Source organism: Hoplias malabaricus, chromosome 1 (assembly GCF_029633855.1).
Source record: "Hoplias malabaricus isolate fHopMal1 chromosome 1, fHopMal1.hap1, whole genome shotgun sequence".
Lineage (NCBI taxonomy): Eukaryota > Metazoa > Chordata > Actinopteri > Characiformes > Erythrinidae > Hoplias > Hoplias malabaricus.
Genome location: NC_089800.1, coordinates 60,850,139 through 60,866,289, shown reverse-complemented (window position 1 = coordinate 60,866,289; position 16,151 = coordinate 60,850,139). Strand labels below are relative to the sequence as shown.

At 41.9% G+C, this 16,151-nt stretch overlaps 1 protein-coding gene across 1 annotated transcript in view; it reads left to right on the top strand.

Annotated features, from left to right (window-relative positions):
• Positions 1-16,151, top strand: part of akap6 (A kinase (PRKA) anchor protein 6) — a 113,119-nt gene that overhangs the window by 63,058 nt on the left and 33,910 nt on the right. The window contains exons 8-9 of the mRNA XM_066669601.1: positions 3,199-3,329; positions 7,450-7,570. Coding sequence (XP_066525698.1) covers positions 3,199-3,329; positions 7,450-7,570 — 252 coding nt within the window. The remainder of the gene's footprint in view (positions 1-3,198; positions 3,330-7,449; positions 7,571-16,151) is intronic.

The following is a 16,151-nucleotide window of genomic DNA, read 5'->3' as shown; positions in this document are numbered from 1 at the left end:
GCGGTTTTATGAGCTGCTTTGATAGAACTCTCGCCCATTTACGACTGCTGGCACGACCACACACACACACACACACACACACACACAAAACTCATGGCAGAATTTATTTTCTGAGCATGCCTGCACTGCGCTGCGCTCCGATACTGCCTCGGAACATCAGGACGAGTCTGATGGGAGACATTTCAAACAGGGCCGATGTATGTTCTGGCTGGTTTGAACGCCAGTCACGGGGGGGCTGGTGTGGGGGGCAAGATGGCGCCAAGGCTTCCCACGGTTTTCAATCTCGCCACGATGCTCTTCGCATTCCGACAAGATGATAAAGAAATAAACAAACCACGTGTTTGGTCACATTGCTTAAATATGTAGTTTAAGAGGTGGCCACAAACCCCCTGCGCTGCCGTTCTCTTGCTCACTACAGCTCACCAGGGCCACATACATTTCCTCGTTAATTTCTATGGCTCCCCAGTTGCCTCCAGTGACACACTCTTATCCTGTTTGTATTACAGCCACCTTCCTCCCAATTCTCTCTTTTCCTTCTTCTGTCAAGCCACCTTACTTTTTTCTTTTCTCTGAAAAGAACTTCAGACAGTATCGGTTAAACTGTTATATATTATATCAAGGTTCATCGAGTACTCTATTGGAAACATATGTGATCTAAAAGCTCAAGGACTGTCTCGTCTGGAAGTCTTTCCTCCAGTTCCTATTTTCAGTTAAATCTTGAGATTTATAGATTTTGAGATTGCGTCCTGTCCGACCTATGGTAGTCCATTAGCCATCAATAATAAACATACCCACCTCCCCACACACAATGTTTTGAGCGACTATGTTCTTGTATGGTTCTTTGTTTGATCTAAGAACTGATTTGTTCCTTATTTCTATTTGTCTTTAATCCTCTCTGCCTGCAGTACGCATTAAGGTAGTGCTGGTGTGATGGGAAGATGTAGTAGGATTTTTCCAGGTTCTGAACCGTTGACTGTGTTTGTCCTGGAGATTAGGAGTTTATTATTCATTCGGAGGTTTATATGGATCAATTACATTGCTAAGTTAAAGGAACCTTTCTCACCATGCTTCATACCTCGGCAACTCTTAGAACATCAGATACACCCTCCCACTAATCTCTAAGGCCATGCAGTCCTATTGACATTTTTTTAAAGAACGACTGCTGGAAGCCAAGTATGTTTAGAACTTGGCGTATAAATTATTAATATTTACCATGCATTTAATTTCCTTGTGGCCTGATATATGAAAGCCCATTGTAATTATAGCAGCGTGTGAAGTCGGAGTGGGAGAGACGAAGGAAGCGATGATGACTATAGCGCTCTCTCAGCTTGTGACTGACAGCACGATCACTCGCTGAATCCCACAGGGCGAGGAGCTGCAGAAGTTTCCAGAGGCTGTTAAATTGGCACTGGCGTGTAAACCAAAGGCTTAAAATGGCTTGATTCAGCAGATTTTACTCATCTCTGCATGTCTTACACATTCTAGGTACAGGAGTAAGTATCAAATGATAAAAATTTATATTGATTCCTATGTGTATTACTTGGTTTTCAAAGTGGAGCTGTTTCTGATGGGCAGGTTTTTGAATGATTCTATTTAAAATAGAAATAGAGGATATTCTGCTGCTGGAGAATCAGTTCTAGCGTTCTGCTTCAGTGAGGTTATTTTCTAATATCACTCTGTGGTAAAGCCATATGAGCTTTGTACTTAAGAGAGGATATATTGTTAGCTGTTAGCCTTAAACCACTTTATATACTCAGACATGGGGAAATCCATTAGACACCACTTAGCTTTTCTCATAGAGCAAAGGGCCTTTGCATTTTGCATTACTAACCTAGTGATAATAAAAGCTTGGTCCTTTGTCGCCAGATGCTCGCAAAGAGTTGTGTGGAAAGAGCCATGAATATGATGTTCAGAAGACAAATGCTCTCATCAATAGACCGATTTCTCCTTCAAGTGTGAGAGCTCTAATAAATGTAGCTGTGTATCACTATTGATGTTTCTCATTTTCACCCAAAGGAACAGTATCTTCCACTAGGCCCATCATATACATTTATAGATTTCTAATACATCTCAGCCACTGGTTTTACAGCTGTAGAGAAAAATGATGGTGCTTGATTGGGGAGGATTTTGGGCTCTTGAAAGAGAGAGAGAAGCGAAGGCGGATCAGAGGCACGTCCTCTGTGCGGCACAGGAGGCCTCCGTGCTGGGCCGGACTGTCCTCAGACTCAAGGTGGCCAGGAGAAATTGCTTTTGTCTGTGGCGGGCATTAGTCATTATTGTGTGTGTAAGCAGCTCCAGCGGGATTGAGTAATTAGGATCCTGACACGGCATCGGCGAGTGAGCTGAGTGAATCCGAAATGAAGGCAAATGAAAGCAAATTCCTCTGAGGGGGGAGAGGAGAACTCGCCACACTTGCGCCGCTAATTTTCTTGGAGCTCCTAGTTAGGTTCATTTCATTCCTCCCAAATGAGAAAAGCGCCAGAGCTGGGCGTTTGATACCCGCCCAATAAATGGAATGAAAAGGCAACACATCTTTCTGTTGATTTGCTTGTTTATTATCAAGGGTAGCTTTGATTGAGGAGCAGTTTGCATTCATGGAATTGTTTGACCTTTCTGGAGGCATCTGCGGAGCAGGCGGAGCGGCTTCTGGAAGGAATGCAAACCGCAGCGCTTCATACAGTGTCAAGAAATGAGCTAAAAATCAAAGCAGGCTGTTGGAAATTTTATTGGCTTGCCGCAGATTCATCTCCAAATACTTTGGGCAATAACCGATCTCCGTTCACCCAATGTAACCAATTTTCTCGAGCACAGATGCACAGCAGAAATGTGGCTTTTTTTTTTTCTTTCACTGATTTGCACTCTTGCATCCACAGCGACTGTAGCTAATCATGAAAAAAGTCCCAACATTTGCAAAGAGCAGCCCTAATTCAGCATGTTTGAAACCCATCCTGACTGAGCTGTGTCACTGCACCAAGCTCGTTGGGAAACCATAATTAATATATGCTGTATGAAGATAGAGTCCGGTTTTTGTTTTCTTGGCTTTTTGTGGCAGTGGGATCCAAAATAATATGAAGCAAACCAAAGCACTGCTGTAATTCCAAAAGACATCCAAGGCATCCTCCAGTGAGAAAGTTGAGAAGCCTTTGATTGTGCTGATTCTGATGCAGTCTGTGTGTGTGTGTGTATGTGTGTGAACAGACACAGGTGCAGCAGTGTCATGCTGAGGCCCAGAGGGATATGGTGGATCAGATGAGCATAAAGCTCAGGAGTCAGCAGTACTCCAGCTCCAGCAGGAACAGAGACTTCTCCCGCATGTCCAAGTTCAACAGGTATGGTAAAAGCCCTCTGAACATTCATTCACCACTCTACTGAAAGACCACAGATCAGAGAATAGAAATACACATAGAGCATGTGTATACCTCCTAACGTGAGCAAATTCACATCATTATGATGGTTTACTGTAGACACCAGTAGATAGTGAATGTTTTGATCTAAAATTGATCTAAATATCTATTACATACACTAACCTTACTCACATTCCTCACCCTCTCAAATTTCAAACCCTGGCTCTAATCGTACCTCTCACTTTGCATTGGGTGGCACGGTAGTATCACAGTCACACAACTCCAAGGTCTTGTCTGTGAGGAGTTTGGTGTGTTCTCCCCGTGTCCGCATGGATTTCCTCTGGGTGCTCAGTTTCTTCCCACAGTCCAAATACACACGTTGGCAGGTGGATTGGTGACTCAAAAGTGTCCGTATGTGTGAGTGTGTGTCGCCCTGCGAAGAAATGATGCCCCCTCCAGGGTGTGTTCCTGCCTTGTGCCCAGTGTTTCCTGGTAGGCTCCAGACCCAGCACGACCCTGAACTGGATAACGGTTACAGGTAATGAATGAATGAATGAACACGTTTTGTATTGTTGCTGAAAAAATCCAATTTTATATGAATGTCTCGAGTAAAATCAGATGTCCTCTATTTGCATTTCTGGAACTGCTCATAGTAATTAAGTTTCAAAAATCCGTCCATTATCTGTAACCGCTTATCCAATTTAGGGTCGCGGGGGGTCCAGAGCCTACCTGGAATCATTGGGCGCAAGGCGGGAATACACCCTGGAGGGGACGCCAGTCCTTCACAGGGCAACACAGACACACACACATTCACTCACACACACGGACACTTTCGAGTCGCCAATCCACCTGCAACATGTTTTTTTTGGACTGTGGGAGGAAACCGGAGCACCCGGAGGAAACCCACGCGGACACAGGGAGAACACACCAACTCCTCACAGACAGTCACCCGGAGCAGGAATTGAACCCACAACCTCCAGGCCCCTGGAGCTGTGTGACTGCGACACTACCTGCTGTGCCACCGTGCCAGTGCAAGTTTCAAAAAAAATAAAAACTTAAATTAAATTATTAGAATTATTTTACCTATTCTAGTTATTTTAACTTGGCTGATGGGCACATTATATCAAGGCATGAGAACTGGTGTATTAAATAGTATAATATTTTATTAATAATAAAACAACTGCGAATTTTAAAATCTTAATATTTATAAATGACTCAGTTCAGCTTCTGTGGCCCTCATATGCTGCTGAACTACAGTGCTCCTTTTCACTACAAAGTATGTTTCACTCAACAACATGGAAAAAGAGCAGAAACATAAGTTACTACGAATTACATGTACTTACAAAATGTAATTAGAATCATATACAAGATAAGATGTAAAATATCCTATGCCAATCCATTAGAGCTTCACAAAAGGCCGACCACACTCTCTTCCTACCTGCAGCCACCAAACTTCCTGCTGAATCCAACACCTCAACAGTAAGATTAAGTAAAAGCAGACGTTTTATTTTGTCATCAACATGGGCAATCATGTTTGTTATATTATTTTACATTCCCCATTTCCTTAACATTAATGTCCAGGGTACAGTATTTACTGATACTTGTAAAATATATACAAATATATAAATTATAGTCTTTAACAATAAGTTTACAAAATCTGTAAAGGCCCTTTATGCATTGATATAGATCTGTTTATTCGAGCTCTTGTAAAAAAATTGCAGTCCTCTAATGCATCCTGGGGCTGGGTAATTGCACACTTTTTCCATCAGTTATAAATGGGCATGACTGGTTTTAAAACAAGGCATTGCTTTCTAAAAATAACACATTTTCATTTCAGGACCATTATTTATCACTTTTTTTCTTTTTGTCTTGAAAGGCCCCCCCCACCCCCCTTTCCTGCCCACTCTAATGCAGTAGAGGAACTCTGGAGTCTGGACTTGACTCGGTGCCTTGGCTTTGAATCAAGCATCGTTTTAATCCTTTTAAGCCTTTCATTCTAATGATTTATTTTTGCGGGATAAAAAAAAACCCATAATGATCCTTTGAATTTTAATGACGGACTTGGCTGCTCAAGGATTCATTGTTTTGACTCTTTGGCCCTTACCTTTGCATGGAAACATGTCTGGAGGGAGGAGCTGTCGAAAACTATCGGCCTCTCCTCTTCCACTGTCAAGGCCCATCCACACAAACACACACACACACACACACACACACACACACACATGCACTAACACACACATGCACACACACACACACAGCACTGCACTTCGAGGGACGCCTGCCATTCACCAATCAGAAACTTTCACTGAGAAGGGCCTTCGTTTAAAAGACGAAAGGGATGGGGAACAAAAGTGACAGACGGAGAAAAGGGAGATGGGAAGTCTCCGCATCAGGCACCGGGGATTAACACCATAAATTAAAGAGCGATTTCTATAAAAGTGTCACTTTGCATGAGATGTGAGAGGTGTCAATAAGGCGACCAACCTTTCACAGAGCCGCTCGGGGTGAGGCGTGGGTGGCTGGGCCAGGTTCTGATGATGAATTAGGTACAGTAACACCCTCATAACCTTCCACCAGCTCCCCTCAGAGCCCCAGGCCATCAGATTGATGTTAAATGGATGGGAAAAGAAAGGGAAAAAAAAATGAGGCCTCCATTTGAGGCTCAATCTGCTGACCTGCTGAAGCCAATTTTACTGGCTAATGCTAACGTTTAACACAGAGAACTCTTACACAACTCCACTAAGAGCAGCAGAAGTAGCTCCAAAGTCTCTTTTTTGTTTTACAGACATTTCAGTGAATGTATAAACACTGAATACACAGATGCAACCCCAGCTGAGAGAAAATGATACTGACATTTCGACGAAACTATGAAGTAGGCCTGCTGAATGGCTTAAAGAGCTTTGTTATTGTCTTTTGTTTGTTTGCTGACATGCCCTAGGAGTTCAGATATTTAGATCTATGTTTCCTTAAAACCAAAAATCAGACACTATAGCAGAACACTGTTCTGCATTTGTCTACTTAACTTTCAAAAGACATAGTGAGGTTTCTAATCAGCCATAGCTGTGCCTCAGGGAGATTCTGTACATCAGCATTACATTGTTTCAGTCTTTCAATGCTTCTTCGCTGTCTTTGTCATTTGGTCTGATCAATGTCATGTTTACATGGAGATAAAATATTCATATACTCTTCTCCATTGTTTTGTTTCATCAGCGCCTGCTTCAAAATGCTAATATGCACCACGGCGCTTGTTGAAATTACATATGGAGCTGCAACCGCTGCTTGCCACCCTTCTGTTTAGTTTCTGTCTGCCTCGAATTGAAATAAAGAGGAATTGTTGATTTTTCTCTCCTTTTTTCATAGTTATTTGTGTAATCTCATTCATAGTCTTTTTTCCTCCCCTTTGGGGGCGACTCTCTGGATTGCTTTTAAAACCCAGACAAGAAAATGGCACTAGTTTGACGTAACTGTCAAAGTGTTCTAAAGCTGTGTGAATAGGAAACAATTTTCCCGTTAATGTTTATAAAACATGTGGCCCTCCTGCGGAGGTGTTAGGGAAAAAAACAAAAACAAAGCCTAAACATCAGTGTATGTGAGTGTGTATGTGCTTGGGCACACACCTTTGTGCTTGTGTTGGCGTGCATGTGCCCAATACACTTGCATACGATATGTCTATGACTATGTGTGAGCGTGAGTGTGTGTGAGCATGCACGCAATCGTCCTTGCTCCTTTCATAAATATTTGATGTCCTTTCATGTCGGGGCTGAAGGCAGGCTTGGGGAATAGGGAGGTGAAGTCATGTTTAATTAAGCTGTTCTGGCTCAGGAGCCGTCACTCAGAGCGAGGGTTAAAGATCCCTTCTGCTCCCGACCCCTTTCACACCTCACTTACCTGCGCCGCAGCGCGCCGCTCGCTAACGGGACAGAGTAATTACCTCCACTTGTCAAATATTCCCTCAGTAAAAGAGCTCGGAGCCGCCCGACTCCTCTCTCTCCCTCCCTCTCCAGCCAGACGAGCAGGAAGATGAGGAAAGAGCCAAGCTCATATCACCCACAGCCTCTCACAGAGGGCACCTTTAACACAGTCCTCCCTCTCTCGCCCCATTCAGCCTATCAGAATTCCAGACCGAGTACCAGGAGCTCTGGGATTGGCTGGTGGACATGGAATCCATCGTGACAGACAGCCACGAGTTGATGATGTCAGAGGAGCAGCAGCACCATCTCTATAAGGTGAGACCATAGAGTAATACAGACAAGAGATGCTGGTCTGAGCTATCGTTGAGAGTTTGAACATCATCAGCATTAACAGCGCTTTCAGGTTATTCTTTATATGGTGCATCTATATCGTTCAGTAGATTGCCGTGGTAACCAAACATTGACATTTTTCTCAGTGTTCCTCAGCAGTGCCCACTGATGCTCATTAAATGTGATTTTTGAGTCACATTTCCTGTTCTTTTGCAATGAACGGGAAAATTCTTGAAATAATTGATAAATATAGAGATAATGTTGAAAAAGCTGAGTTTTCCTTTAACACCAGAAACTGAAAAACCTAACTCAGAAGTCAGCACTCTTCTTAAATACAAGACAGTGAGGAAAACTGAACAAAAATGTGAGAAAAAGAATGGCTTGGTGGGTTATGGTGATTATATAACCTTAGAAGTCTGTTGCTTTTTATGTAATCACATATTTAAAAATGGGGTGATTACGGAGACTGGGATTAAGCCTAAGTTCTGGACTACACAACATTTTGGATATAGTCCAAAACTAGGATTAATCCCTGTCTGGGAAGTCACCCCATAGTTACATCATCATCATCATCATGTAATGGAAATGTAAAGTGACAAGAACATGACAAACGTGAAAACGTATATCTAGACTTAACTGTATTATACATGTTTATCTATGTCCCCAGTGTAGTTTTGGGCAATGCAATCCATTAGCTAGGTCTCCCCACCCACACCATGAAACCAAGCTGGGGGGGGGGTAAAGACTAACATGCTTCCTCTGAGATATGTGAAGCTACTCTGAAATCACTGATTCTTTTGAAGCTGCTGCTAACCACATCATTGGAAAGCCTATTGATCTTGGAGGAGAATGCTAACTGGCCAGTTCTGTTATTTTGGTTAGCCGATTCTTGTGTTGTCTATCATTGTACTATTTAGTGTCTCCTTCCTGCCATGTGTTAAACACATAAAAACTCATTTATTTTTTTCAAGATTACATATTTAGAAGCTATTTCCAAGGAAAAACTTTAATGCCTTAAATTAGTCTTAGATGTCACCTTGTTTTAGTATGTGCAGATCAATGAATATCTGATATGTCCCCGACCACTGTCTCCACGTAGCCCTCCACTACAGCATCTCTAGATACCTGCCTCTCAAGTTGTCAAGATTCCTTTCCTTTAGATTTATGATGTAAGAAACCCTGGCTGTATAAGGCACCTATTTTGAGATACTTTGGAATGCTACAGTTTTGAAAGGGGATTGCTCAGTCATGAGGCAGACTGCTTATATCACTCTTGATGTGTCTTGTAGTGTATAAACAACACCATGTGGACATGGAAATGAGGCCAAAAATGTTTTGACTGGATGGGGTGTTTAAAATATAATGAGCATTATAGTCATGCCTTTATGTAACGGTTTACTTGTAGCCTTTTCATTCTATTTTGAGTGTATGTCATTGTCTGGATGCTGCAGATCCATTCCTTTCTGGATTTTATCATTCTTAGCATATATTTCCAGTATGGAAAAATGAGCTTATGAACATTTGAATGGTAAATGAAATACTGTGATCTTCAGACAATATGACAAAGTGTCAGTCAGCCCAGCTGTATGCCCCAAACAACAAACAAACAAACATGCAAATATTTCATAGAATTCTTATATACTTAAAGGTATCCACTTATGCTAAAGAAGCGTAGTAGCACATGAAGGTTTAGGCACTACACTTTTGACAGACATTCTTCCACTTGTTTCAAAGAGCTATGATGAAGAAATAATATAAAATTACATCATGTGTTTTTTTTCTCACCAGTGATAACTGCAAATTCTAAGGCTTAACATGTTACGGTAAGGACAAGGGAAGAGAAAATGTGAAAAGATGAGTCTGGGGGAAAGGAAATGAAGAGGAGCAAATCTTAGGGATTGGAAAAATCTCTGCTAGGGTTTGGCTGGTGATATTGCTTTTTTTTGTCAGATTTCTGTCCTTCAGAAGCTGTGTGTTTCCATGGAAGGACAGAAAGAAAGGAAGAGCCAGACAGAGATAGAGTTACACAGGAAGGGCGAGCAGGGGAGTGCAGGAGATAATGCCTTGTTCCTTTTACAGCCAGTATAGGCACCTTGTCTCAATGAATTTTTATTAGTGATAGATAAAGCGGCCCGGCATTGTGTTAGGTCAATATATTTGTTCATGATTAAAACAAACTGATTTTGGGCCTGTGTATTGATTGCATGCCCACCTGCACTAATAAATATGTACTGTGCTTGTGTGGTTGTTATCGCTGTGTGTGTGTGTGTGCGCGCCGGGTGCTGGGTGGCGGTCCGTTATCGGACTGGGCTAGGGGGATTGATTGGGAGCAGGTAGGTGCGTGTGTGTGTGTGTGTGTGTGTGTGTGTGTGTGGAGCCAGGCCTTGTTTGCCCACGCTCAGGGAAAGAGGGGGAGATGGAGAGCGGCGCTTGCCGAAAGCCACAGCCCGTAAATCAGCCTCATTTAAGCTGCCTTTATTGGACCGTTCCTGACACTCGTCATCCTCCCAATAGCTGGGAGCATATGGCATATTTCAAAAGAGCAGATTGTGAATCATAAAGAAATGAAATTAATAACCAGCTCCACTCACACTGGAAACAACGGTAATGACAGGCAGCCTCCTCTTCCTACACCCTCCATCTTCTTCCTCCCTCCGTTCTCCACCTCTCTCTCTCTCTCTCTCTCTCTCTCTCTCTCTCTCTCAGTCTCTCTCTCTCTCTGAGCCATCCGAGGTCGCCATCAAGGTCAGAACTAATCTTCCTGCTCATCGGGCATAGTGACCCCACCATTAGTCATATCTTACAGTAAGCGAGGAAGTAGAGGAATATAATGCCTTTTTCTTCTTTCTTTTATGTGCCCAAGCACCTCGCTCTCTCCCTCTCCCTGCAGCATGACCCCTCTGACCAGCCCTCCCCAAGATCACATCAGTCCAGACCAAGCGACACTTTCACTAAAACGCCTGCCATTACATGTCGCTCTGCTTTAAATGCACATGTAAAAAACTACAAGAAAAAAAACAAGAAAAAACTATTAGCACCGTTAACCCATTCATCCATGTTCATCCCTGTTGTTAATTTAAATCTGCCATCAAAATTGTTATTTTTATTTATTTATTTTATTTTGGCTCAGAAAATTGGCCATGCAGTATGACAATCAGTATTAAAGCTTTACGTCTTCTATTGTTAATACTTCCAACTAAACATCATTTGAGTTGAGTTTTCAGCCTTGCGTCCCATAAGCCTTCAGTGTGCGTATTTCATACATGATCTGCAGTCAGAATATTTTTGATTTACATGTGAAACTGGCAATAAGAGCCTAGTACTTCGGGCTCAGTGTGTTAGTCAGACAGCAATCAGATGTAGAGCTCATTAGTTGTGTGTATGCGTGTGTCTCTATGCTGGAGGCAGCTATGTGTATGGCAGACACTGGATACCTTCCGTGTTTACTGACAGCAGGATGAATTTTCTGTCTAATCTCGCATGCTCCGATGCACCTACTGCTCAAAGCTCCTCTTTACCTGAACTTTCTGTCTCCTCTCACACACACACACACACACACATGCACACACACATATGCACTTCTGTTTTTGCCCTGCAGAAATTTTTCCTTTCACAAGCTTGTTGATCCAGGGAAAAGGTGTTGTAGTGCACTTTATTAGGCTATTGGTATGTGTTTATGCATGTTATATCAAAAGGTTTGATCTTTTTCTTTTTCCGCAGATGTAAAAAGTAAAGGTTTTCCCACTGGGCCCTACTGGTTCTCTTTGAAGTGGTCTGTCAGAACCTCTAAATTGCAACTATATTTGCCTCTGAAACATTTTTTTTAAAATTCAATACACCCCTATTACTGTGTTGATGCCCATCACTGCCAGTTCCCCTTTTACTGAGAAGTGTCCGAAACCTGGGCTACGCTGGACCATGATGAAATTTTTAAAGTTAGAATGAAAAGTATGTATCAAGAGTATATACATTTATTTGTGTAACCATGCTTTAAGAATTCTCTTTAGTCTGTGCATAGGGAAAACACTAATCTGCTGTTGTGTATTCTCTGGGTCCAGGCTGTAGCTCTTTTAAGCTGCGTGGTGAAAGCAACTCTGTGTGTGTGATTGTGTATGAGTGCGACACAAAGTGCATGTACAGATTTGTATGTGTGCATGTGTATATATGTGGTTTAATCTGTGTTATGTCTGACAGTGTAGCTGTGATGGGAGAATTACAGAGGATTTGAGAATGTGTGAGGCTGCAGCTTTATGGAGCTGCAGCAGGATTTCTTTCCGTTTCTTTCACCTTTCACATGTTACTTTATCCCTTGCCTAATATCAAGACCCCTCCTTTATCTTTCCTTCTTCCACATTCATATTGTTTTGTCTAAACAAAACCTTGTACCTCAGTATCCACAGGGGATTGTTTTCAGGACCCCTAGAGGATTCTAAAATCGTTCCCCGCTCAATTCCCTTATATAAAATGGCATAGCATCCACATATAACCCGTGTGCATTCGCCCGTATACTTTAAGGCTTATCATGCCTAACAGTAATAATGCTCTGTAAATATTCTTCTACTGTACAGAAGAAAGGATGCACACACAAAAGTAGTTGCAGGCTACAAAATGCTCAAACAAGAAGTGCTGGAAAGAGACTGGGGAGGCCATAGCTGGGTATGCTCACGCATTTCTTCACGTGCATGGATTTATGAAATTAGAGTGCCAGGCTCATAGCAAATTCATTCATTCATTCTTTTGTTAATTAATTTGTTAATTCATTCATTAATTATCTGTAACCTCTCATCCAGTTCAGGGCCACGGTGGGTCCGGAACCTCTCCGGAATCACTGGGCACAAGACAGGAACACACCATGGATTCTTTGCAAGTCCATCATAGGGCCACAGCAAATGTTTTCAATTTATTTTTCAGTTGCACATTATGATATGGAAACAAGTGGGTAGTCATATTATAATGTATTATATAATATAATATTACAAATTATATCAGTCCACATGGGTTTCCTCCGGGTGCCCCAGTTTCCTCCTATGATCCAAAAACACACGTTGGTAGGTGGATTGGCGACTCAAAAAGTGTCCGTAGGTGTGAGTGTGTTTCGCCCTGTCAAGGACTAGTGCCCCCTCCAGGGTGTATTCCCGCCTTGCACCCAATGATTCCGGGTAGACTCCGGCCCCATCGCAACCCTAAATTGGATAAGCAGTTTCAGACAATGAATGAATCAATGAATGAATTATATCAGTTTCATTGTTGCTACTAAATCATTATTAATTATTTGCACCTGCAATTATAAATTAAGGTTATTTTATGAAATACAATGCAGTAGTTCTGTTGAAATGAAGTGTTATTAGTAATTTTTTTCAGAGCTCTTATGTCTGTGAAAGCTCTGGTACAGTGGGATGTACTCACTGCCACAGACTGAAATTATAGTGAAAATAAACTGTGTTAGAACTGTAAAATACAAACTCACTTCTTCTATCTCATGGTCACTGCATCTCACATCAGGCAATAACATCAGTTCCTCAGAATAATGAGGGCTGTAACCGATGAGTGGTTGGTGTACAGGGAAAAGCTGTTGCTTTCTACACATAAGGCTGTGGTTGATTCAAAATCGAGGTAACCACAGATCAGTAAGAACCAATGTTTTTAGCTAATATGAGAGATGTTACCTCTGTACATCATAAACCCTTTTAAGTCATAACAGTCAGAAACAAAACATTTGTGTGTATTTCTTCAGTGTTTTTTCAATGCTATACTAGTATTTACAGGAACACCTGCATGCATCATTAGCAGCAGACATACGTTCATAGGGCATTTTCACACACACGTGCACACACATGAACAGAGATTAATATACATTTTCTAATTTTGATTAAGTTTCACTCATTAATCTTTTAAATCGCCCTCGGCTTCTCAGTCTGTGGGCCTTAGAGTGTGTTTGTGTGTGTGTGTGTGTGTGTGTGTGTGTGTGTGTGTGAGTTTGTGGTTGGTTAAGTTTAGGGCAGACTAGGAGGGGCATTTCTGTCTCATTGTGAATAGACCTGAGTGCAATTTAAGACACAACGACAATGGAGTCAGTCACCTAGGAAAACAGCAAGGGTGAGGTGCATCAATAGCAAAATTATTATTATTGTTTTACACAGACACACACACAAACACAAACACACATACATATATAGTGACTGATCTAATACAACAGCAACACAAAACACCAGTACAAAACTAAGACAATACTAACACAATAAAACACCAACAGTAATACAACACCAAAGACATCAACAATAAAACAGCATCAGCACAAAACAACTCACACATCTACACAGATATGTACCAAAACCGCCCTATCATTAACACAACACCAACACTTGTTATCAGGGTCATCATCTGTGTGTTTGTGTGTGTGTGTGAGAGAGAGACACTTTGTGTACACTGCCAGGGTTTCAGGACAAAGGACCTAGTGTTGGAGCCAATGCTGCCTGCCTCCCTTCTTGCTCACTTGCTCTCCCTCCTTGCTTCTGTCTTCTCACTATCTCTCACCCCTCTCTGTTTTCTCTCTTTCTCTCTCCCCTCATTCATGCTCCCTCCTTTCCTCTCTTTGTTTTCCTCCCACTTTGCCTCTCAATCTCTCCTATTTTTCCCTTCTCCCTTCCTCTCTCTCTTTCTCACTCTTTCGATTTGTCTATATATATGTGTGTGTGTGTGTTTGTGTGAGTGTGTGTGTGTGTGTGTGAGAGAGAGAGAGAGAGAGAGAGAGAGAGAGAGAGAGAGAAACAGATGGCTGTTTATGATGAAATGGGAATTTTAAAAAAGGGAGACATTCCTCAGGGGAGGCATGCAACAAGCTCTCAGTCCTGTAGAGCAGGATGCGGACTGGGAGATCACACTGTGGCATGGCCTCGGAAAGAGCTGATCCTGATCTAGGTCTAGCCATCTCTCACTTTCTCTCTCTTCTTTCATCCCCTCCCCCCAACCACACACACACACACACACACACACACACACACACACACACAAACATACACACAATCAGCATTAACACACAGTAAAGGCCACAGCCACTTCCCCTATCTAATAAATCAAGCCGTTCTCACCAGACCCCTGCACAACTTCTGAGTGAGCGATTGATTCTAGTCCATGAAACAGCACTAAAAAAAGAAAGAAGGAAAGAAAATGCTGTTTGTCAAGAGAGACAGTCACTCAGTCCTCATACGGCATGAATTATTGAAACGGGGATGGTGGAGAAGGATGAGGCAGGGAAAGAGAAACAGAGGGATGACAGGAGGTGTAGGAGCAGCCGAGGAGGCATCACAGAAATGGACAGAGAGAGAGAGAAAGTAAAAGAGAGGGAGAAACAAACCGCAGCAGCTTGCTGTCTGTCTACTGGATTCTGCTTTTCCAACATGGCTTTTTCTTTCTCCTCATGTGGCTGTGTGCCATATTCCCCATTTGCTACTGCTTTCACTCTTTAAAAGAGCTTGTAGTCCAATAGTGGATTGCTCAGAGGACAGCCATATGTGTGCATGTTGCTGAGAACAGCTGTAAACATGAGCATAGTTTTCAGAGACTAACCGCTGTTGTGTAAATCTTTAATCAAAGCATTCTCAGTTTTATCTGCTGCGTTTGTCTGTGCTTTTCATCTCAAGGTCAAGGTTAGAGCTGTCAGTATTCTGAGACTCCTTACATTTCTAAGGCAGTGTTCATAGAGTAACAGAAGTCACATTTACAAAGTCTGATTCCAGAAAAGTTAGGACTTTTTTGTTTGTTTGTTTGTTTGTAAAATGCAGTAAAAAAACAGCATCTGGGATTTGTTCATTCTGTTGAAATTTGATTTAAGGTACAAAAGCACAAAGAAAAGATTTCCAGTGTTTTCCAGCATTGACTAACTTGATTGTAATTTCTATATGTAAACACATTTATTGTTACAACAAATGCATATTTACCACCGTGTTACATCTCCTTTACTTCCCCTGTTAATTATTTGGGAACTGAGGACAAAAATATTGTTTCAGGTTTGCAAATTGTCTTTTTGCCTTCTTCTTGCTTGGTACAAGAAAAAAATGATCTGGACTTTAATCAGGCATGTCACGCATAAGCACTCTGTATCTACAAAGCTACACTGCTGTGGCATGTGCAGAATCAGGCATAGCTTGCTGAAATAACCATGGACTTCCCAGGAAAAGACGCTAACTTGATGGCAGCATATGTCTCTGTAAAATCCCAATGCACTGATGCAAACCCATACCATGACAGATGTTGGCTTGTGCAACCTTCTCCTTTGAAAGTCTGGATTGTCCTTTTGTCTCTTAAATGTGGACTCATTTGGTCTTTAAAACCAACCCAATAGAATTTTGGCATAAAATTGATGTGCATATATTTCCTGACATAGTACAGATTTTATAGATAACAAATAAATAGATTTAAAAAAATCCTGTTTTTATTGCTGGGATCGTGCCAACCCAGGAAAGGAGGACACTGAAGGCAGGAGCAGTTGGCCTAAGGTGTTATTTAACACTCATAGGCATGTTTAAACCAAAATAATCAGCCTTCGGCTCCACATTAACTAGAACAT